General features: G+C 46.6%; 1 protein-coding gene across 3 annotated transcripts in view; it reads right to left on the bottom strand.

Moving 5' to 3' along the window:
* Positions 1-24,495, bottom strand: part of SLC6A9 (solute carrier family 6 member 9) — a 602,921-nt gene that overhangs the window by 430,646 nt on the left and 147,780 nt on the right. For 2 of the 3 annotated variants that reach the window (XM_086952324.1, XM_086952325.1), the window contains one exon: positions 11,538-11,705. The exons of the other annotated variant lie outside the window; for it this stretch is intronic. In XM_086952324.1, coding sequence (XP_086808450.1) covers positions 11,538-11,564 — 27 coding nt within the window. In that variant the 5' untranslated portion in view covers positions 11,565-11,705. The remainder of the gene's footprint in view (positions 1-11,537; positions 11,706-24,495) is intronic. 3 annotated transcript variants of the gene reach the window in all.

Below are 24,495 nucleotides of genomic sequence, written 5' to 3'. Positions count from 1 at the left end.
TTGGCTGCAAGATTCGTGCCTCCTAACTCTGCCCCCTTTATGTTTCAACACCTCGACCCCCAGTTTATGAGAGCTCTGTTTTTTTTTCTTTTTCCAGCAGTGGATGTGAACCAGTTTCACGGTGTCACATGGACAAGCTTCTCTAGCTGAGAAGCCAGAATACACGTGGCCTGCGGAAGCGGGGCTCTCGCCTCACCTCTCACCCACTGGCATTTGGTGAAGACAGAGTCGCTTTCTCTGGAGAAACAGGCGCCCCTTCAGGGGCTCGGCAGACCTCTCCCTCGTCGAGGGGCCGGCGAGAGCAGAACTCGTTCAAAAACAAATGTCACAGAGCGGGCCTGCAACCCCCGGGCGCAGCCGCGAGCAGACCCTGAAAATGGCGGAGTCCACAAGGTCGCCCAGGTTCAACATGGCACCTGCCCGCGGAATGTCTCGGTGTGCTCCTCACGCACACCCCTCCGTCACGCACAGCCCTCCGGGTTCAGATCTGGGACTCTGAGTCAAGTGCACAGGGAGGATGGCCCCCACTACAGGCCCTGCAGGGACAGGACGAGGTCGAGATAGAAAGGAGCAGGAGAAATCTGAAAAACACGGCCTTGCAGGTTACTTAGTTCCATGTGTAAGCAAGTCTTCCAGGTCTTTTATTTGCATTCTGGGATTTGTAGTCCTGTGTATTCCATTAGAAAACCGGGACTGCAAGTCCCAGAATGTAAATAAAAGGTCTGAACTTGATGAGCTACTCGGGTATGGGACTGGGAAACTTGAGAGTTCTGAAAATAGTGCCTAGAACCCCTAAGTGTGGGCCCTTCCAAATGTATCATATGTGCCATTCCAAAAGTGTGCAGCTTGTGTGCTGCAAATGTGTGATTCCAACAGTGTGGGGTCTGTGTGCACAGCTGGAGAGGATTTATCGAGGTCTAATGGAAGAAGCAAAGGCTCTGGAGATTAGAAAGCACACTAGGGCAGTGGTAGAGGAAGGGTGTCATGGGTCGGGTCCTAATGAAAGCCTGGCTTCTCTCATCTCCTTGTGTATGCTTTGTTCACCCTAAGTTGGCAGGGTATGCCCAGATGTGTGTCCCTTGCTCACTTTGCCACTGGATTCAAGCTAGCCTGGCTGATGAGGGGTATTACCCCGAAACCAGTCCCAGGATGCTTGGTTCGGGTCCAGGGAAGACCTGGCTTGGCAGTTCGGAACAGATTTTTATATGGCTGAGTCTGAACTGGGGTGGTGAAGTGGGCTAAAGAACGATGATGGATTCAACCCAGATCTGTGACTGGGGGTGAGTGTCTGAAAAATTCCAGTGCTCCGTCCATCATCTCCTTGTGTTTGCTTTGTTTGCCCTAAGTTGGCAGGGTATGCCCAGATGTGAGTCCCTTGCTCACTTTGCCACTGGATTCAAGCTAGCCTGGCTGATGAGGGTGTTAATCCAAAACCGATCCCAGAATGCTTGTTGCCAGTCCAGGGTTAGACTTGACGTGGCCATTCAGGCTGGACTGTTCCCATTGGGAACAGGGCCAAGACTGATTTGTATATGGCTGGGTCTGAACTGGGGTGGTGAAGTGAGCGCTGATGGATTCAACCCAGATCTGTGACTGGGGGTGAGTGTCTGAAAAGTTTCAGTGCTCCATCCATCATCTCTTTGTGTTTCCACTCTTACCTGGTTTGATGGCAAGATACAGCATGAAATGTGGTGCATTTGGACTCTTGTATCCCTGGTGCCCTTGCACTTGCTGCACTAATGATAGCCACACCCCTCTGAGACACACAAGTTGGAAGGGCAGAGGCACAGACGATGGAGTCATGAGGTTACATAATCCAACAAGAGCAGGAGAAAGAGGGTACGGTTCTGCTAATACCTCCTCCAAATATTCAGACTCTCACACAAAGAAACAGCAGAGCAAAGTCAAGACCCACTTTGTCTCTATCATTGCTGTCTTAACCCATGAATACTAAAATATAAAACTATAATTTTCGGTAGCAAAATTAATCCCCTCACAAAATTTTGAGACATGCTTCATCATCAGATCCTGTCTCCTCCCAGTTGCCTCTCATTGGGAGGGGCTTGACCCCTATCTGGGCTCCTAAAATGGTATGCAGAGAACGGAAACAGTAGTAACCAAATTAAGATAACCTTGAGGATTCACCACTTTTTATTTTATTTCTGGTACCTCTTGTAAGATTAAAAACAAAAGTAGGATGCAATGTGATGTACAGTAGAGCACAGGAATAACCTGTGCTTCAAGGCTGTAATTGTAAATGTATTTATGTAGTGCTTACGACCCCTGATGAGGCATTGAAGCGCTTTGTTCAGATGGGGAGATCTTCAGCTGTGAGTTAGGGCTGCGTCCTCGATGTCTGCTGTCGAATGTCTATAGACGAGACACCCCTAAACAAGGGGATGTGTTAGACGCCCCTCTGAAGCACAGTGAGACAAGGGGGATGTGTTAGACGCCCCCCTGAAGCACAGTGAGACAGGGGGGATGTGTTAGACGCCCCCCTGAAGCACAGTGAGACAAGGGGGATGTGTTAGACTCCCCCCTGAAGCACAGTGAGACAGGGGGGATGTGTTAGACGCCCCCCTGAAGCACAGTGAGACAGGGGGGATGTGTTAGACTCCCCCCTGAAGCACAGTGAGACAGGGGGGATGTGTTAGACGCCCCCTGAAGCACAGTGCGACAGGGGGGGATGTGTTAGACGCCCCCCTGAAGCACAGTGAGACAGGGGGGATGTGTTAGACGCCCCCCTGAAGCACAGTGAGACAGGGGGGGGATGTGTTAGACTCCCCCTGAAGCACAGTGAGACAAGGGGGATGTGTTAGACTCCCTCTGAAGCACAGTGGGGGCATGACCTTCATTTCACGCAGGTGACGGGCTGTTAGTCAAGAAGTTCCCAATTAGCCTAGAACGGGTCCTGAATTTCCCTGAGTGCTAATCGCTCAGAAATAACTGCAGTGTTAAACTGGGGGAAAGTGCAGAGCTATATTTTAGATTTTAACTATCCAACTACAGCTTGTAATTTATTAAACCTGACAAATATCTTGGATTACAACTGGATGGGAGTATGAGCTGGGCCCTGAAGGTTGATGCTTCGAGGCACTCCACTGTTGCTCTAGCAGAAGCCCTGGCCACATGTAACCAAGACCCTGGTGGCTACTCAGGGTCGGCCTTTATGAAGCTTATATGGCCAGATTCTTCTGACCTTAACATAGTGTGCCACTGTAGGTTTTCTGTTTTCAAATACAGATCCGGATATATTAGAGGTCCCCATCTGGAGCAGTGGTTTGGTCCATGCAATGCTGCATTATTTGAGGCTATCAGACTGGAACTGTTTATCTGGTCTGACTAGGGGTCAACATGGACAAAACGGAGATCCCGATCTTCAGAAGTAAGAGCTGCCCCTGGGTCTCCTCCTGTTGGGCACCTGACCTGGATCCCACGCCACCACCACAGACCACGTCAGAAACCTCTGCCTCATCCTTGGCGACAAACTCACGATGAACAAAGAGGTCAATGTGTGCTGCCACATGTTCAGAGTGCATCACAAGATTTTGAAATGGCTCTCCATGCACACCCAGGTAGTCATCACCAGCAGACTCAACTACGGCAACTTGCGCTACATCGGCATCTCCAACCAACTCACGCAAAGACTCCAGACCATCCAAAACACTGCCACCAGACTCCTCCTAGACGTACCCAGAACCGCTCCTCACATCACTCCCTGCCTCACTGAACTACACTGGCTACCAATACAGAAACGTTGCAGATTCAAGCTCCATCTCTACAACCCTCCACAACACAGGACCTGCGTACCTCAATGACAGACTCCAAATTTACCAACCCTGCAGACAGCTACGCTCAACCTCACTCTCATGCACTTGCATTCCCAGCATCTGCAGAAGCGAGATGGTAGGGTGCTCTTTCTCCTTCAACACCACCAAAAACTGGAACAAACTTCCTCAACACATCAGGACTGCCTCTCCACTTTCCACTTAACAACTTCTGCAAGAAACTGAAAACCTGGCTGGGAGCACCGCCAGGCCTCCGCTCCTGCTCTTGCGCCTGAATACCCTCACGGGGTATAAACTGCACAATACAGATCAACATAACATAACAGGGGTGGGTCCGGTCTGCCATCTAAACTGTCAGTACTGGGAAGTTCAGAATGCACCCCGCATGCTTCTAAGTTTTATTAAAGGTAAGCAAATAAAATCACATAATGATTTTAAGATAATATAGCATTATATTAGGATCCCTAGGGGAAAGGGAATTTGTTTTGGCAATTCTTGCAATTCTTTACTGAGAGATAGTCAAAAATGTATAATTTATGGGTGTCGGCAAGTGTTCTAGAAATGCTGGTTTAACCTCTTTGCATAGCAAGCACACCTGATGCACACCTGTTGCCTTAATTATAGATATGTTTGATGTATTCATTTGATGCTCAGGTTGAGAGCCCTCTCAGTATCAGATTACTGGTGTCGGGTAGGAATATGATGGAAAAAAAATAGTTAGATAGATAGATAGATAGATAGATAGATAGATAGATAGATAGATAGATAGATAGATAGATTCAGAGACATTGCACTACATATTTGTTAACGATTGTATTATTCTGAAAATACATATTCATGTAGTGTTTCACCAACGGTACAGGCTGAACAGGGCTTACTTGTTTGCACTAGGTATTAAAATAACACTGTGTGCTAGACAGTTAAACAAAACCCCTGAAATTCTGCCACATCAAATTATTATGCACCGTTAGCGGCAAAACTTCACCACACAAACATGCAGGAATGACACACTCCAGTTGCTGGCGCCACTTGTGCTTTTCATGCCATTTTTGCATCCTTGCCTCATAAAGCACCGCAAGCACACATTTTGCCCTAAAACATACTTCTAAATGACGGATGTCCACGCCATTCCATTGCGCGTAATTTTACAGACATTTTCCTTTAAGCACATTTACCCCTCTGGTTTGTACAGGCGCCTAGCTCGTGGAGGTACCACCCTGCTGTCCTCCTGCTTCCTACCCCAGCTGCCCTTGCAGGCGCAGTAGCCCTGGAGCAGTCTCTCGGTTTCCCAGAAGCCAGTGGGCGGCGCTCAGGGGCATGGCTGCCCTCGTTCTGGGGGTGAATGACTTGCACGGCGCTGGGTGTGGCGGGCTCCTGTGTGTGTGATGCCTTCTCTTATCAGAGCGCACCAGCTACACACGTTCTACTATCTGCCCTGGGAGGGGGCGGGGCCCAAGCAGTGACGACACCTCTCAGCTTCCGAGGAATTCCTGGACACCACCCCTGGCACGAGGCCAACAAGGGGGCGGGAGGGCACGCACCTACGCTCATAAGCACAGGTGCTGTTAACACAGCAGGCGGTCTCAGTTCCATAAATAAGAGCCGGCAGTGTGAGCACAGGGGCAGCAGACAGTGTGAGCACAGGGGCAGCAGGGAGTGTGAGCACAGGGGCAGCAGGCAGTGTGAGCACAGGGGCAGCAGGCAGTGTGAGCACAGGGAGCCCCAGACAGTGTGAGCACAGGGGCAGCAGGCAGTGTGAGTACAAGGGCAGCAAGCAGTGTGAGCACAGGGGCAGCAGGCAGTGTGAGCACAGGGGCAGCAGGCAGTGTGAGCACAGAGAGCAGCAGGCAATGTGAGCACAGGGGCAGCAGGCAGTGTGAGCATAAGGGCAGCAGGCAGTGTGAGCACAGGGAGCCGCAGACAGTGTGAGCACAGGGGCAGCAGGCAGTGTGAGCACAGGGAGCAGCAGGCAGTGTGAGCACAGGGGCAGCAGGCAGTGTGAGAACAAGGCCAGCAGGAAGGGCAGCAGGCAGTGTGAGCACAGGAGCAGCAGGCAGTGTGAGCACCGGGAGCAGCAGGCAGTGTGAGCGCGGGAGCAGCAGGCAGTGTGAGCCCCGGGAGCAGCAGGCAGTGTGAGCACCGGGAGCAGCAGGCAGTGTGAGCACAGTGGCACTGTGGAAGTAGGATGTGTGATCACAGACCCAGCGTGAGGATTAGTGCAAAGGCTGCACGAGCACAAGGCCCAGCGGCTGCTCATCCGCAATGGCTCAGAGCCAGCAGCTGAAAAATGAAACAATGTTTTATTATCGTTGTATTTTTCATCAGCTGGCTCAGTCAGCGTGTGTAAGGAGGGGCGGGGCTGCGCCATGGGAGGGAGGAGGAATGGTGTACGTATGCACTTCTAAATGCGTATGTCTGTTTGGCCAGACGCCTTAGGCTGGCCAAACAGACATGCGCAATTAGGTTTTTCAACCCAGCTGTATTGCATAGCCAGGTTCGAGAAACAGCACAGACTCCTTGTGCCTGAGCGAGCGTTAAGCCAGGCCGCTTCGGCCAATCCCCATGCTGCTCTCATGCTTTCTTGCATAACATGAGAGCAGCACAGGGATTGCACAGGGAGTCTCTGATGTGTCCCAGTGTCTGCTGGGACCAGGAAGAAGAGAAACTCTGATGCTCGAGGCGGCCCGCAGCTTCAGGTAGGTTTATTTAATTTTATTATTAACTCCTTCTCTCCCCTGTGCTCCCCCTCTCGTGCCCCCTCCATCCACCGCACCACTTTAAATTTGTGTCGACCGCTACTGACAAGGCCTGCAGGCAACTCCAACCTTTTTGGAGTGTCAATATACACGTGCAAATTAGAAAAGCAGTGTGAGCAAGGAAGTGGATCAAGTTTATGAAAACTTTCATTCTCTGATTCTAAAGGTAAATATATTGTTCAAAGAGGCCTGGAGATGTAAAATGTTGGTACAGTCAGTTAATGCATAGCAAAGGCTGGAAGAGGTTTCCTCTCCCACTGGCATCCTAATTATTGCAATAATATTATTAGCACTTCTAATAACGATAACTTGTTTTATGGGAGGCTTCATACCACACTTCTGGTGCTTCCAAACACTGTACATGACTAGTGTTTCTATTTCCGACAGGGGCGGCTCCTCCACTAGGGCGGAGGAGTGTCGCCCCGCTGCTTTCTTGCAGTGCGAGAAGCAGAAACATAAAATGGTAATAACTACCATTTTATGTTTCTTCTTCTCGCACTGCGAGAAAGCAGAAGGGTTTGGTTGTGTCGGGCGGGTGGGAGGGGCTCCTCTGCGAGCACGGGAGGAGTGGTGTGCCCACTCCTGAGTGCTCATGACTGGTTTGGTCGGTTCTTTGGGACTGCCCAAACCAGTCTTGCGCACTCTGCCTTTTCTCCGTGCAGGCTGAAATGCAGCCTGCACAGAGAAAATGGCCTCCCTTACACCCCTTGGCTAGGCGGCGTCCACACCAATCACACCGCTGCTATTGCAGCGTTGTGATTGGCTTAGGGGAGGGGATGGAGGCTGCCTGCTTCCTGTTCCTGCCGGAGCCAGGAATCCAGAGAGCAGGAACAAGCGCAGAGAAAACACGAGACCAAGCCTGCGGACAGGTACGTTTATTAAAGGTTATTATTAAATTAACCCCCGCGTGACCCTCCCCGCGCTACCCCTTCTCCTCCACCCGCAATTCATTCCTGCTGCAACTGATTTCTAAGTATAACGTTGCTTATTTTTTCCAACTAGAAAGAGTGGAAGGCTGCGGTAACTGTGCTGTAACTTCAGTTTGTGATTTGCAGCTCACAGCAGATCTTCATAAATAGTTTAACCCCTTGCCCGCGGCCGGAATTCCGCTCCTGTGCGGCACATAGTTTGAGAGATTTATTATTAGATAGGTTAAATACCTCTAAACTTAAAATTCCTACCCACATGTAAACGGAAGTTTAAGTATGGGTCGGAATTAACTGACCCACTCATAATCAGGCTCAGTGAACTGTCTTGTATAAAATATTCTACATGGTGTGCACCTGTTACAACGCATTTTTTACAACGCACTACTGTTACAACGCATCCATTACAACGCGGATACTGTTACAACTCATGTTTTTACAACGCATTTTTTTACAACGAAGGTACCTTTACAACGCATACCATTACAACGTAAGTATTGGTAAGTATATAGTTATTTTTTAAATTTTATAGGTTTGGGGTAAAGGGGTATTTTTAGGGGTTAGGGTCAGTTTTGGGTTTTTGGGTAAAGGGGTATTTTTAGGGTTCAGGGTCAGTTTTTAGTTTTTGGGTAAAGGGGTATTTTTACGGGTTCAGGGTCAGTTTTCAGTTTTTGGGTAAAGGGGTATTTTTAGGGTTCAGGGTCAGTTTTTAGTTTTTGGGTAAAGGGGTATTTTTAGGGTTCAGGGTCAGTTTTCAGTTTTTGGGTAAAGGGGTATTTTTAGGGTTCAGGGTCAGTTTTCAGTTTTTGGGTAAAGGGGTATTTTTAGGGTTCAGGGTCAGTTTTCAGTTTTTGGGTAAAGGGGTATTCAGGGTCAGTTTTCAGTTTTTGGGTAAAGGGGTATTTTTAGGGTTCGGGTCAGTTTTCAGTTTTTGGGTAAAGGGGTATTTTTAGGGTTCAGGGTCAGTTTTCAGTTTTTGGGTAAAGGGGTATTTTTAGGGTTCAGGGTCAGTTTTTAGTTTTTGGGTAAAGGGGTATTTTTAGGGTTCAGGGTCAGTTTTCAGTTTTTGGGTAAAGGGGTATTTTTAGGGTTCAGGGTCAGTTTTCAGTTTTTGGGTAAAGGGGTATTTTTAGGGTTCAGGGTCAGTTTTCAGTTTTTGGGTAAAGGGGTATTTTTAGGGTTCAGGGTCAGTTTTCAGTTTTTGGGGTACAGGGTAAAAATACATTAAATTTAATTTTAAATTAAATTATTTATTAGTAAATAAATTAAATTAAATTACATTGCATTATTTTTGGGGTTGAGGGTCAGTTTTGAGTTTTTGGGGTACAGGGGTACAGGGTAAAAATAAAGTTATATATTTTTTTATTTTAAATTAATTAATTTAAATTATATTTCATAAAATTACTTTAATTTATTTTTGGGGTTTAGGGTCAGTTTTCAGTTACTGGGGTACAGGGGTACATGGTAAAAATAAAGTAATATTAATTTAAATTTAAAATAATTAACGGAAATTAAATTATTTAAAATTACATTAATTTATATTTTTAAAATGAAGTTACTATTATATTATTAATATTAACATATACTTACCAATACTTACGTTGTAATGGTCTGCGTTGTAAAGGTACCTGCGTTGTAAAAAAATGCGTTGTAAATACATGCGTTGTTACAGTATCCGCGTTGTAAAAACCGCGTTGTAACGGTATGCGGAGTAAAAGTCCGCGTTGTAACATCATATATCCATTCTACATATATACCACACTCGTTTGTAACCAGCACAATGGGAAAGGATACACAAAAGGTAACGCACCCTCTTTAAAAGTGGCAAGAACCTCCACCATGCACATAAAGTCATGTAAGGCACCACCAAAACCATATCCTAACCACCCTATATCACAAGTGTTAAACACAATCATGACGTGTACCCACCAATCCTACATCTCTAGACCACAAGCATGGTCAAACAACATCATTAAAGGAGGCAAGAATTTCACTCAAAAACTTGTGTTAAGACTCTCTGTGATGTAGATCTATTCACCTTCACTAACAAAAACCTTACAAATTCCTCCAAAAAATCTTATTTTGAGGGATTCTAATGCTTCTGATCCACAACCTAAAAGCAGCTCCATTCATAAGGTAAGGCTAGCCATGCGACGACTCCCCACCCAGTGCGCTGCTCATGACCTCACATATGATGTCGCAAATAGCATTCTTTGTGACCAGATCAATCACATCTCCTATGAAATAGCAAGTGACACATTGATGACATCATGGCCTTGAAATAGACAGATGAAATATTTCAGCTGCCTTTAGTGCACAACAGGTTGCACACTATGTCATGGTCCCAGGCGTGATCATATGTATAAAGCAAAGTCACCCTGAAAGAGAACGAGTTTGCAGATCAAAAGCTCTGCTGTTGCTGTTCTACCTGTACAGAGTCAATACTACACAGCTCTAATCCTTCTGGGTCTCCCTGTTTCTAACTAGGTGGGCAGTCATAGAGTAGAGATGACATAGTCCTGGACAGCAGAAGAGTGATGCGCTGTATGTGGTACCCAAGGGAGTGATGCATCTCAGAAGATGCAAAGAAAGCAGGAACATGCGGTGACTGCAGGACAGGTTGAGGCAAGTATCTCATGCAGGTTTATTTCATCCACTGCCCCCATGGTCGCCAAGCTCTAGGCTTGAAACAAGTCCCAGAAATGTGGACCATGGCTGTTGCCTCTACTAGTTGTTTCTGATGGAAAGGACTGCCACATTATTCAAGGAGGATTCTGATTTAAATGTATTTTACATCTATATCCTTGCACCCTTTATGAGATGATTTGAAGTCAGGCAATCAGATTTGTAGGTTGCCACCACCAACACACACTATCAGAGTGGGTAAGTGGACCCAGAACAATATGATCCCAAACGATGAGGGTTAGGACAGATCTACCTCCAGCACGTCCAACAGGATCTAAAATGGTCTTTGAGGGCGAGACTGGACGCGGAGGGCAGTGCCCGAGCGAGCCCATATGCCTCGGGTGAGCAGTCCGTCTCTAAGGGAGTCAAAGCCTACGTGGACCTAACACCGCGCCCTAGGCTGCCTTGACTGATCCAGCAGTAAAATGCACAACACAAACCACAGCTCACCTTTGCATTATTGTATTGTATTGTATTGTATTGTGATTTGTAGAGCGCGATTGCTGCCCAATGGGCGTCCAAGCGCTAAGGCATAAAAAACAGAACAGAGGAATGATGGAAAACAAGCTTTAGATGGACCTAGCAAACAAGTAAGTTTTCAGCTGCTTGCGGAATGAGAGTAGGTTGGGATTGGACCTGATTTGTAGCGGGAGTGTGTTCCACATCTTCGCGGCGTTTAAGGAGAACATCCTTCCTCCGGTCCTGGCTCTCCGCACTCTTGGGACTACGGCCAGAAAGGCTTCCGTAGATCGGAGGGTTCTGTTAGGATGGTATTGAGTGACCAGTTTGTTAAGGATCGTTGGACCTGACCCCCAGAAAGCTCGATGGGCGATGCATAGTGCCTTAAATGCCACTCTCTGCTTTACTGGGAGCCAGTGTAGGGCGACCAGGGCGGGTTTTGCAGACTGCGTCCTCGGAATCTGTAACAACGCGCGGGCTGCGCAGTTCTGGACCACCTGAAGTTTTCGCATGGACAGCTCTGGGGCCCCCACATACAGAGCGTTATTTGAGTCCAGCCGGGACTGGATCAGGCCCTGAACTGCCACTTGTTTGGCTTCCATTGGGAGGAGGGGGAGGACCTTCCTTAGTGTTCTAAGGAAGCCATTATTGCAAAGCTAGAATTCACTCTTAAGGAAGAGGACCAGTGAATGCAAGCACAAGGTCCTGCATTGAAACTGTCCCTCGTGCAGAGCGGCTAGAAAAGGTGTTCATCGATATTTAATAGGTTACATTTTCTGGCTGAGAGCAGCTGTTTGACCACACAGCACATTCCTAGAGGACCACTCCCCTCTCTAAAAGCAAGACTATGTAAGCAGGCAGTGGACGCGCTAAAGTTTTAGCGAGCAAGGCTGCGTCCATCTGATATGGCGGAGTTGACTCACCAGGATTCCCGCGCCTTTCTCCGCCATGGCTGCCACTGGAGGAGTTGAGAGAAAAGGGATTCTGGGTCCTGGTGGTTTCCCACGGATAGCAGCAGCTCCCTTCCTCTTCTCCAGCTGTTTCCTTCCTGGGTGAAGTCCTTATTCTTGGTCCTTGGGGACTCTTCAGTCCTGAGGAGAATCAAAGAGAGGGTTCGATCAAGAAACAAGCATCACCGGGCGGCTACTGAGAAGGTAAAGAATGACTTCGACAGACTTTGAATCTTAATCACTGCTCTTTAAGTCACAGAAGTAAAAAAAAACTTACCAAATACATCATCCACTTTGATCACTAATAATAGTTTTGATGGTTTTGAACACATTTTCTGTTTAAAATCAGTACATTATGTATGCAGATAGGCAATGCTAACAACAATTGAGAGAGAGCCTCCCCTTCCACACTTAGATGTAAACTACTGGTCAGAGAAGTCCATGAACACCCATTGGACTCTGAAGTGAAATGTATGCTCCAAGTGCAGGACTCATCTTGTTGATGTCAGTCATGTATGTGCAAACTCTAAAGCAGGGAAAGTCCTGTGATGTCAATAAAGATGGATCCTTACTAACTGTTCTTTAACCAGAAAGTCATGTGTGCTTGTTCCTCCATTTCTGGGTAGGCTGTTTCCCAACTTGTTGCTTCTTTGTTTATTCTTCAATGTCCCTTTGTCCAGCTCCACTGTCGGTCTGTCCATCCCAGGGGCTGCAGGAATTACCGTGCAGTGTGTGGGATCCCGGACAAAGATTCAGGGTCCCACTTTTATTTTGCATAAAATCTGAAATTTTTCAGAAACTGTGTGCAATTCACAAAAAAGTGCACATTTCACACACTTCTGATTGTCAACCTCCAGATCTTTTGGGAACCAGGTGAAGCTGCATAACCCGGAGTGCGGGAGATCATGCATGAATGGAATTGACATTGTTCAACGAGGATTTAACAAAAGACAACAATATCCTGACCTTTTTCTGTTCCACTGAAGCCAGAAATGCCTGTGCATTGTGCCTCAGATCTCCGCGAGCACCGAGGTACCAGACACATCCCAGACTGGGGTGTTCTATGAAACAAAACCGATAAAACTGTTTCCATGATGAAGACAGTCCACAAACTGACTCACTTTCGGTTTTGCGATGAGAACTGCATCAGCTCTGTGAGTCATTGATGACTTGCAGAATTAAGCACCTTTTTGTGTTTAGTTTTGTAACTCAATACATATTTGATAGTCAAATACCTTCCTGCAGGCTGGGTTGACTCTACTAGAGAAGCTAGCTTTGGCACTTGGATGTCTCTTCCCTGAAAGCCAGGGGGCGCTGTGTAAAGACAGCCACTTTTTGCTGTTTGTAGTCCCACCCCACACTGGCTTGGTTAGTACTTCCTGGCATCAGGAAATAGGCCCTCATTAGAACCAACAAGCTGCATGAAGAGAAGAAGCTTGGCACCAGGGTCAGAGTGAATCTGCCAAGGTCAACAGACTGCTCTGCCATGAAAGGGCAGGACTTCCAGCTACAGGACAGTTGCTGGACCCAGCCCACCATGACCGAATGGAAGCTGGCACATCACCAGGCAGGCACTGGCGGGAAGCAGCAGAGGAAAGCTACTGGGCTGTGGGCTGCCTGCTGGGCTAGTTACACCATGGAGGTGTCTCCTTGTACCCTGGGCAGGCTGTAGGTTACGTCACAGCACGTAGATGCTTTGTTGTACAGCTGGCGTGCACGTGTACGCGGGTGCGTGTGTGTGTATGTGGATGCTGCACTTGTTACACCATGTAGGTACTTTGTTGTATGATAGTTCGGTTTAGCATTTGTAAGCCGGTGGGGTGCTTTGTTGTACCATAGCCAGGCTACTGCACTTGTTACACCATGTAGGTACTTTGTTGTATGATAGTTCGGTTTAGCATTTGTAAGGCGGTGGGGTGCTTTGTTGTACCATAGCCAGGCTACTGCACTTGTTACACCATGTAGGTACTTTGTTGTATGATAGTTCGGTTTAGCATTTGTAAGCCGGTGGGGTGCTTTGTTGTACCATAGCCAGGCTACTGCACTTGTTACACCATGTAGGTACTTTGTTGTATGATAGTTCGGTTTAGCATTTGTAAGCCGGTGGGGTGCTTTGTTGTACCATAGCCAGGCTGCTGCACTTGTTACACCATGTAGGTACTTTGTTGTATGATAGTGCGGTTTAGCATTTGTAAGCCGGTGGGGTGCTTTGTTGTACCATAGCCAGGTTGCTGCATTTGTTACACCATGTAGGTACTTTGTTGTATGATAGTGTCGGTTAGCATTTGTAAGGTGGTAGGGTGCTTTGTTGTACCATAGCCAGGTTAATGCATTTGTTACACCATGTAGGTACTTTGTTGTATGATAGTGCAGTTTGGCATTTGTAAGGCGTTGGGGTGCTTTGTTGTACCATAGCCAGGTTGCTGCATTAGTCACACCACAGATGTGCCTTGTTGTACATCTGGCAGGTTTCTGTGTTTGTATTTGCTGTATGATGGTCAGGCTGCATTTGTTACAAAATGGAGATGTTTTTTGCCCCATGGGCAGGCTGCAGCAGTGGCGATGTTTGTTGTACCATAGGCAGGATGGTGTGTTTAACCATATAGGTTTTCCAACATTATGGAGGGCTGCTTGCATTTGTTAAACAGTTGGGATGCTTTGTCGTACCACGGCAGGCTGCTCTGGTTGCAATACCACAGAGGTTATGGCCTGGAAGGGATTTGCTGTATGCTGGGTTGGCTTTGTTTATTTCACCATGAAGATGTATGATTGAACCAAGGAAAGGCTGCTATGTTTGTGTAACAGAAGAAGTGATGCAGTTTATGAAAACATGATGGATGAAAGCTTGAATGAATTCCAGCCACTGGTAATTACTCGGGCCGCATCCCAGTTCATTGTTATTTTGCTCACCATGCCAACTCAGTTTGGCCCCAGCCATATGCAAATCAGTCTTGACCCTGCTCCAATGAGAACAATCCAGCCAGAAATGAACGAACACGGCCTCCCTGAACCAGAACACCAGTAACCCAAGACCAGTTTCACCCGGATGCCTTTGCTGTATGATGTTTGTTACACCATGAAGATGTTTTATGAACCATGGAAAGGCTGCAGCATTTATTAGACTGTGTAGAGTTTTGCTGTACCACGGGTAGGCTGCTGTGTCTGTTACACAATGGTATTGTTGTCTTGTATCATGAACAGGCTACCGTCCTGTTACAACAGTGGGGTAGCAAGAGGGGGGCACAAGTTTAGGGGGCAACGTCTTCCCTCACTCTTATCTGTGCGGCCACCGCAGGCATCACCAGCACCCACCCGCTCTTTCATGCCGCGCCCGCCGGCAGCAAACGCAGGGACCGCCACTGGCACCACCACATGTTCTAACTATGCCCCTGAGTTACACCTGCCACACACTTTAAAGAACCCTGGACCAACTGTGGTTGTGTTTTAAGAGCATCGCCGTCTTGGAACGGGTATGGTGTAGTAATGTAGAAACAGGACCTTCCAAGCAGTAGGACTGGTACCCTGATGCCTGCACTTGGCAGGCTCTGGGAATGGTCTTCCACACAGGAACCTCTTCTCTCAACATTTGAATCACAAATGTCTTCGAATAAATGGGTACTTCTCCAACACATTTTTATTTGCCATTCTCTTTGGCTAATTGTACATTTTCTATTCTTGCTTGAGGACGCTCATGGTTCTATTTAGAAGTAATCATGACCCTTTCTAATTTAGCTAAAAAGGTAGCAGTTAATTTACAGGAAATGGCAAAAAAATAGACAAAAATAAGGGGAGAATTGACATCTTAATAAGTGCTACCGTCCCAACTATTAACAAGGGTGGCAATTGCTATACTTGAAAAAAAACCAAGAACTTTCTTCATTAGTAGTACAGAATTATTAAGAAACATTTCACATTCTTGTTAGGGAAAAAACACCCCTAAGGATGTCTTGGAGTCTTTTGTAATTTCCCCTTAGCTCTTAGGGGAGAATCTCGAACGTTGTACTGATTAATAGAGATTCTATCTCAGATTCACTAATCTTGTAGCCCTCCAAACTAGTGTGTTTGTTTATTTTTTTATAGCCCGCCGAGCCGTTCTTATATTGGTTACATTCAGGGCTACTGGTATTATGAGTAAGGGTGGGCGTAGTTCGCGAAGTAGCGCTACGCGAAGCTACGCGAAGTGCACTACGCACTACGCGAACTTCACGTAGCACTACGCGAGCTGCATAGTAGCATGTTCGCACTGTGCAAGATGCGTTTTCAATGATTGCTCAGTGCGGACAAGCATCCGGCACTGTGCAATCATTGAAAAGGGCATCTTGCACAGTGCGAGCTGTAGTTTTCTGCTGCTCGAGTAGATTTTTACTCGAGCAGCAGTTTTCTCAACGCGAACTGGTAGTTTCTCATCGCAAGCGGTCCCGAGCATGCGCAACCACTCGCAGTGAGAAACCTGACCTCCCCGCTTTGAGAATCTCGCCGGGATGTCATTTTGCTTGCTCGCGGTCGCGAACATGACGTTGAGGACCGTGAACAAGCAAAAAATGACCGCTGCACTACGCATGTTCGCACTGTGCTACGTGCAGCTCGCGTAGTGCGAAGTTGCAAAAACTTCGCAAACTACGCGAGCGTAGCGTAGTGCTTCGCCCAGGGTTAATTATGAGGCAAGGGAGGACCAATTTGTGCAGCAGAGTCGACTAAATTGTACCCCAATGAAACGTACGTTCCGCGACCTAATGCGACAATTCTTTTGATTGTTTTACTTCATAAATGTACAATTTATTTACTTGTTAACATTGTCTGGGCACAGGTTTCACCTCATTAGTAGCAGTTTAACATCCAACTAGATTAATAAGCAACTGAAAGATGAGCAGTCAACCTTTGCATTGAGGCTTCAACTGTGCAGCAACATGGGTCGCCGCAATTTTAGTAACTTTCGATTCGTTTGGGTGAGAAATAGAATTTTTATATTAAAATCTGCATATAAAGCAGCAGATGATGGATTATGTGGCAAATGCAGCAAATACATATTTATATGGAAACACCAAAACCACTAGAATAATTCCAGTGGCCCTCCTAATAGCAGTGTTAAAAATAAAGCGATTGTCGTCGCCACATAATTTAACCCATGAATTTTCAGAAAACGTACTGAGATTGCATTATGTGAGCGAATACATTGGGCCAGGTATAGGAGAAAGGAGGCAGCCCTGATGGGTATCTCTGAGGGAAAAGCAGATATATTGTGGTATAATATAGAAATTGATTTCGTGAGCAAAGGGGAGACTTGAATTTTTCCAGTATTACAGAAACCTCCAGCTAATGGGATCCAAAATATTTGCCACATCCAACAAGATAATCACTGCTTTTTATTGTATCTATGATCACTAGATCGATACCTTACGACGTATAATGCACATTGGTCCTTTGGTTTCTCCTGGGTATAAAACCGTTCTGGTCCTTCTGTATGGAACTAGGAGTGACACGTACACTCGTAAGCTAGTATTTTTTTAAAATAAACCTGGTAGTCAGCAGTGGTGGCTCCCCGTCAAGGTAAAGGAGCATCGCCCCACTGCTTTTTGCAGTGTAAAAATAGGAGAAATAAAATGATAACTCAAGGTTATTATAATTGTATTTCCTCCTGTGTTGGCATCTTTGCGGGCGGGGCTGCTCTCAGAGCAGAGGGGGGAGTGGTCTGCTCTCCCTATGTGAGCATGAGTGTTTGGCCGGCCATCTCGGGCCGGACAAACAGTCATGTGCCCTGTGCATATTCTCGACCCAGGCTGCATTACAGCATGGGTGGAGAACATGCCCAACCTCCAGCCCCTGGTTGAATGCCAAAACATGGTGCTCAGACCAATCACAACATGCAGCGTTGTGATTTGCTGGGCGGAGCCTGGGAGCCCTGGTGCTTCCTGTTTCCCCCAGGAAGCCAGGAAGAGGACGTAGGAGAGGTGGCGGCCAGATGGCCGGTCAGGAGATAAGTGATTATTATTTTTTCTACCCCTCTACCTTTCCCCCACCCGCCCCACTGCAGCTTCCCGGTAGCAGCCGGCACTGGTAGTCAGTATTGAGAGCGTTAAAGGACTATACAAGGATTGTTCCCTGCTCGATTTACCGGTTTTAAAGAAATATATCAACACACCCTTCCAAAAAGAAATGGGAATGGGTCCTCCATTGAAAAGTGTAGTTAGAAGGTTAACCAGAGAACACACTAAAGTTTTGTAAAATTCTGATCCAAAGCCATCCCCTTTAGAACTCGGTAGTTGTTACACCGTTTCTCTGACCTCATTTTCTGGTCTAGGCCTCATAAGCAGATCCGCCGCTCCAGGGTTCAGAGCTCGCAGTCTTAACTCCTGAAAGAACTGATCTATCCCATGCCCCTGAAGTGCCAGATCTACCTATGGGTCATTATACTGCGTTACATAATAGCTTACAAATATATTCTTTATCCTGTGGTTATCCTTACTGTATTGGCCTAAGATGGGATCTTTAATGGATCACAGCAAATTTAGATTATTTTCCCTTTGTGATCTACGCTTAAGTGTCCAACTCTCTTCCCCTCTTTACAAACTTGGCGCTGGACCTCTCATTTAAGATACAAAATCTCTAATTTTTCATTACTATCCTACCAAGTTTCAAGGGTTAACTGATTTATATAAACGAGCTGCCTGATGTGCCCAATCTGACTCATGCTGTTCGTGGTTTTATCTCAGCATCACCAAAAAATGTCCCAGGCTCTCCAGCCTTGCAGTGTTCTAGGTTACCCAAGACTGCAGCATTCTATGCTCTCCACACTAGCAGTATTCTAAACTTTTCAGACTTGCCGCGTTCCATGCTCTCCAGATCTGCAATGTTGCAGGTTCTCCAGCGTGCCGCATTCTAGGCCTACCAACCTACAGCATTTTAAGCGTTTGAGATCTGCAGTGCTCTAGGCTTTTCAGACCTGCAGTGATCCAAGTGCCCCAGCCCCGCATCATTGTAGGCTCTCTGAAGATGTGGCGTACTAGGCTCACCAGACCTGCTGTGTTCCAGGCTTTCAAGAACTGCACTGTTCCCGGCTTTCCAGGCCAGCAGTGTTTTAGGCGCTCCACAGATGCAGGGTTCTAGGCTTTCCAAACCTGCAGAGTTCAAGGCTCTACAGACATGTAGCGTTCCTGGCTCTGCAGGGGTCCAGGCATCCGAGATCTCAAGTGTTCCTGGCTTTCCAGGCCAGCAGTATTTTAGGCTCTCCAGAGCTGCAGTGTTCTAGGCTGCCCAGAGCTGCAGCGTTCTAGGCTCCCCAGAGCTGCAGCTTTCCGGGCTTTCGAGATCTGCCATGTTTCTTGCTTTCCAGACCAGCAGTGTTCTAGGCTCCCCAGAGCTGCAGCGATTTAGGCTCCCCAGAGCTGCAGCTTTCTAGGCTCCCCAGAGCTGCAGCGTTCTAGGCTCCCCAGACCTGCAGCATTCTAGGCTCCCCAGAGCTGCAGCATTCTAGGCTCCCCAGAGCTGAAGCTTTCTAGGCTCACCAGAGCAGCAGCGTTCTAGGCTTCCCAGAGCTGCAGTTTTCCGGGCTTTCGAGATCTGCCATGTTTCTTGCTTTCCAGATCAGCAGCGTTCTAGGCTCACCAGAGCTGCAGCGTTCTAGGCTCCCCAGAGCAGCAGCGTTCTAGGCTCCCCAGAGCTGCAGCGTTCTAGGCTCCCCAGAGCTGCAGCGTTCTAGGCTCCCCAGAGCTGCAGCGTTCTAGGCTCATCAGAGCTGCAGCGTTCTAGGCTCACCAGAGCTGCAGCGTTCTAGGCTCCCCAGAGCTGCAGCGTTCTAGGCTCCCCAGAGCTGCAGCGTTCTAGGCTCCCCAGAGCTGCAGTGTTCTAGGCGCCCCAGAGCTGCAGCGTTCTAGGCTCCCCAGTGCTGCAGCGTTCTAGGCTCCCCAGAGCTGCAGTGTTCTAGGCGCCCCAGAGATGCAGCTTTCCGGGCTTTCGAGATCTGCCATGTTTCTTGCTTTCCAGAGCTGCAGCGTTCTAGGCTCCCCAGAGCTGCAGCATTCTAGGCTCCCCAGAGCTGCAGCGTTCTAGGCTCCCCAGAGCTGCAGCATTCTAGGCTCCCCAGAGCTGCAGCGTTCTAGGCTCCCCAGAGCTGCAGCATTCTAGGCTCCCCAGAGCTGCAGCGTTCTAGGCTCCCCAGAGCTGCAGCGTTCTAGGCTCCCCAGAGCTGCAGCGTTCTAGGCTCCCCAGAGCTGCAGCGTTCTAGGCTCCCCAGAGCTGCAGCGTTCTAGGCTCCCCAGAGCTGCAGCGTTCTAGGCTCCCCAGAGCTGCAGCGTTCTAGGCGCCCCAGAGATGCAGCTTTCCGGGCTTTCGAGATCGCTTTCCAGGCCAGCAATGTTTTAGGAAGTACCGTGAGAGTTAAAGCTACTCAGCAGCTAGCTCCAGGGTACACACTGCATAAAATAAGTTGCCAGACCAGATTCTTGGCAATAGCAGGGCTTGTTTTTTTCCAGTGCTCCGCCTCTGCAAACAGAACTGCAGCGTTTATAGAAGGCTCTCCCTTTTCCCAGGTGACACGAAGTCCAACTTCCGGATTTCGAAGAAACCTAATTTTAACTTGAGTGGGCTCCGGGAGCATTAATGTGCCTTTGCCTCCTTCAGTTCAAGTGCAGACAGGTGCTGCGACCACTTCATTTGAGAGCTTTAAATATATTTGTATCCTCCCAGTAAAAATAAATGTGGACTAGTATTACACAGAATTTTGGAACACGTGTACTGTACCGCAGCTTGAAGTTCAAATGTCAGGTTAGCACTGCAGAGCTGAGCTGAAGTGCGAGAACAGGCCTTAATGCCTAGAGAATGAGAGAACTAGGACCCTTCCCACAAGGCCTGGTTGTTGTGATGCTGGCTTACTGCACTCGCAACACGCCCTGGCGTAGATCATACATGCAGATCCAAGGAGTATAATATGTCATTTATTACACTGTCAAGGGAGGAGATGAGCATCATGACCCACTCCAGGCTTTATCTCTCTGAATCATTAACCCCCTCCTCACCGAACCATGGTAATAAACATATTACATACTGTGAAGTGAAAGTAACACTCAACAATGGTAACAAATACCATATTACATACTGTGACGTGAAAGTAACACTCAACAATGGTAACAAATACCATATTACATACTGTGACGTGAAAGTAACACTCAACAATGGTAATGCAAACCATATTACATACTGTGACGTCAAAGTGACACTCAACATTGGTAACAAATACCATATTACATACTGTGACGTGAAAGTAACACTCAACAATGATAATAAATACCATACCACACCCGGGACATACTAGGTGTCACTGGGTGGGCCCGATGATGAAGCATGCCACCAACTAGGTTGGTGGGTGAGGGCTTCATGAATAAACCAACAAGGTGCCGGTGACAGAACTAATTTGAGTACTGTAACACTTTGGTCAACTTAAGCTAGTCCTTTTTGTTTAATCACACAATAAATACCATATTACATACTGTGACGTGAAAGTGACACTCAACAATGGTAATAAAAACCATATTACATACTGTGACGTGAAAGTGACACTCAACAATGGTAATAAATACCATATTACATACGTCAAAGGAAAAGTACCACTCCACAATGGCAATAAATAACGTATTGCACTCTGCAGTGAAAGTGTGGCAACTGCATGTATGAATCACCTGGCACATGGAGCCTGGTACTTGTGGGGGAATGAAGAAGCCTCTCTCTAAACCTGAAAAGATGGAAAGGAGATACTGGCATTGAAGGGACAGTGGTGTAGTTCAAGAGGCAATTGTACATTTCAATTAGATCACATAGTACATGTTTGCAGGTTTAGACACAAGGAGAACGTGTGGCAGGGTGACTAAACAAGCATTGGTAAATGCATTAGGATTCACCAATATGAATAATAAGAAGCTGTGTGTTTGTTGTAAGTTGGAGCTTGCTGAGTAGTTGCACTATATAAGTTACAGAAAGTGTTATGACTTGTTTATGTACAAAAAGGCAAAATATTGTGCTTCTACTAGTGGTATCGTGTGGCTCAATAAAAGCAAATTTTGAAAAATTGAAAGGGGAAACTTTTTATTAGTTGATGCAATAGCAATATTATGTTTTTTGCAGAGTTCTGATAACTTTAGGGCTCTGTGCCACTCCACGTGCTGCACCATTCAAATCAAGCCCATAGTGCCTGTAAGGTAACTGCACTTATAACTGCCTGCTTTGTAGTTAATTATTGCAATATTTGGTGTTTAGAGGGATTCCTAGAGCTTTGGGCTCTGGTGTCACTGCACCTGTTGCACCATCGAAATTATGAATCTAGTGCCTGCAAGGGAACTGCACTTGTGGCTCCCTGTTTAGTAGTTAAAGATAGCAATTTTTCGTGCTTAGCGGCGTTCTGACAACTTTTGGGCCCAGTGCAACTGTACCTGCTGCAACATTCAAATAAGGACCCTGAGTTTACAAGATAAGTGCATTTGTGGCTGCCTGTTGGAAAATATTGCATTAATCGATGTTTAATGGGGTGCCTGGAGCTTTTGTTGCCAGAACAACCGCACCTACTGCACTATTTAAAGCATCCCCCTAGTGCTCGCTAGATAACTGCACTTATGACTGCCTCTTTAGTTGTAAAATATAGCAATATTAGGAGTACTGAAACGTTTGGACCCTGTGCCACTGCACCTGCAGCACCATTCATATCATGACCCTTTTGCCTACAAGATAACTGCACTTGTGACGGTCTGTTTAATTGCAAAATATAGCACTAATCAGTGTTAGGTTCTGTGCCTAGAGCTTTTGTTCCTGGTGCCACTGCACCTGCTGCAGTATTGTATTCATAGCCCTAGTTTCCACTAGATAGCTGCACTTATCACTGTAAAATAGAGCAATATTTGGTGTTTAATGGAGGTATGACACCTTTTGACCCTGGAGCCACTGCACCTGCTGCAGCATTTAAATCATGCCCCTTTGAACTGCAAATGTGACTGCCTGCATAGTAGTAAAATTGATTTGAAAAGACAGACAAAGTGCAAAGAAAGATACTGATGCAAAAGTAGGAAATGCCACAAACGTTCTAAGACTAAAGTATCTGCTTCACACAACAAATTAATAAAAGCATTCCCATATACTGCTGCAAGCAGTCTGCCTTTTCCCTGGGAAGATAACTTCTCTTATAATGTTACAGTCCCCGATATCTCAACAGTGAATGGGGTTTAACCACTTGAATAGCTTTACTAGACGATAAGTATCGTAAATGTGTACAGCCGGGGAAGATAAGTATCTGTAAACAGTACATGCTGTGCAGCCTTAATGTAAGAAACAAAGTTCCACCCACTCAAGCGGATTTGGATGAGTACATTGGCCTTGGGAACTGATAAGTGAAGCCCTTTTAAAGGAGCTGTTCAGGCGAAACCTAAAAAGTACCACAGCTCGAAAGAAATCGTGTGTTTATGCATTTCTATTTATATGGTTTGTTGGGGGGCTTATTATTTCAGGGGGTTGTTTGGAATTCTTCATATTGGCCAAAGGTCCTTGGTAAAAATGTGTACCCCTTTCTACCTTCCGCATAGCGTCTTGAAGATGCTCTTACAAATACTAAGCAACTGCAAAACTTTGAGGCACTCTCCAGTTACCTCAGCTACGCCCATGTCAGATACGCTTCATGCTCCTACTAGGAATGCATACAATGAGATTTCCTCTGGTGATTATAGTTTAACAGCATTACCTTCATGGCACTACGTACATCTTTGCTTAAGAAAGATATTTGAAGCTAGGTCAGTTCTGCGTATTCTGCAGCAAAAAGTGATTTTTGCTGTTTTTTTCTCCTACAAAACCTACACTATGTGAAAAAATGTTACCCTTTAAACCCTTCGATGCTGATGACTACCCCCGGCCGTCATGCTTCACGGTGGGTGTGTGCTGATGAAGGGTGGGGGCTGTCATGAACCCGCCCACTCTCCAAATCGCCCGCACAGGCGCAGCATAGCGGCCGCGCCCAAGGGGTTAAAAAAAGTACAGCATGTTCTTCATTTCCACAAGATGGAGATCATGAAAAACATGTATTGAAGTTGGTGAAAGTGAACTGTACACATCTGTACACGTCACATGTTTTGCTGCTACAGAAGTAGCAGAGTTGCATTGCATGACGACAATCATCCACCTGGACCTCTCGTCTCTTTACTCACCCCTTTTGACTGATCTTAAACTAATTAACCATTCTAGTTCTAATTCATAAGAATCTTGGTCTATGAGCCACGTTGAAATGAGGGTCCCATTAAGGATCCATGTTACTTCAAGAGGTAATACCGCACCTGGTAAATAATAGTACACAGGGGTGCGGTATTTACCGAGTGCGTGATTACCTACCCATTTCACGTTCTACACCTTGGAGTGAAATAGCAATATCGGCTGTTTTCACCCACTCTGGTGTTGAAAACGCAGAATGTCGTAAACTTTCCCTGCATCACAGTGATACTGGGCAGTGTCAGGGAGAAGTGCCATGTTAAGGCACCTGGAGCCACATGTACAAAGCATTTTTCCGGTCGCAAACGGTCCAATTCACAGGGATGCCGGTGTTCTTTTTTTAAAAGATATGGCACTTAAGCCGAGACAGGTTAATGTACTCTTACATTGAAGATACTGCAATCCTGCTGAAAAATACCACTGCTCTCGTTCCCAATACTGCTTTAGCTAGGAATTGCTGTGCACACAAATTTCCAACACAGAAGGTGAAACATTCAAACACCAGTATTAAAACAGTGCACTCCATTTACAAATCAATATGATAGCATCAAATATCTGGCAGACCTGCATGCAGATTAGAATTAGAGAGAGTGCAGGGATTTACCAGTACTGTAGAACAGACCTGGGCAAAGGTTAAATCACACGAGTGTACTTTGTTTAATATTGGGAATATCACTTTCCTTCTAAAATTATGCCATTA

This window comes from Lissotriton vulgaris, chromosome 1_1 (genome assembly GCF_964263255.1).
Source record: "Lissotriton vulgaris chromosome 1_1, aLisVul1.2, whole genome shotgun sequence".
Lineage (NCBI taxonomy): Eukaryota > Metazoa > Chordata > Amphibia > Caudata > Salamandridae > Lissotriton > Lissotriton vulgaris.
This window is presented reverse-complemented; position numbering and strand designations above follow the sequence as displayed.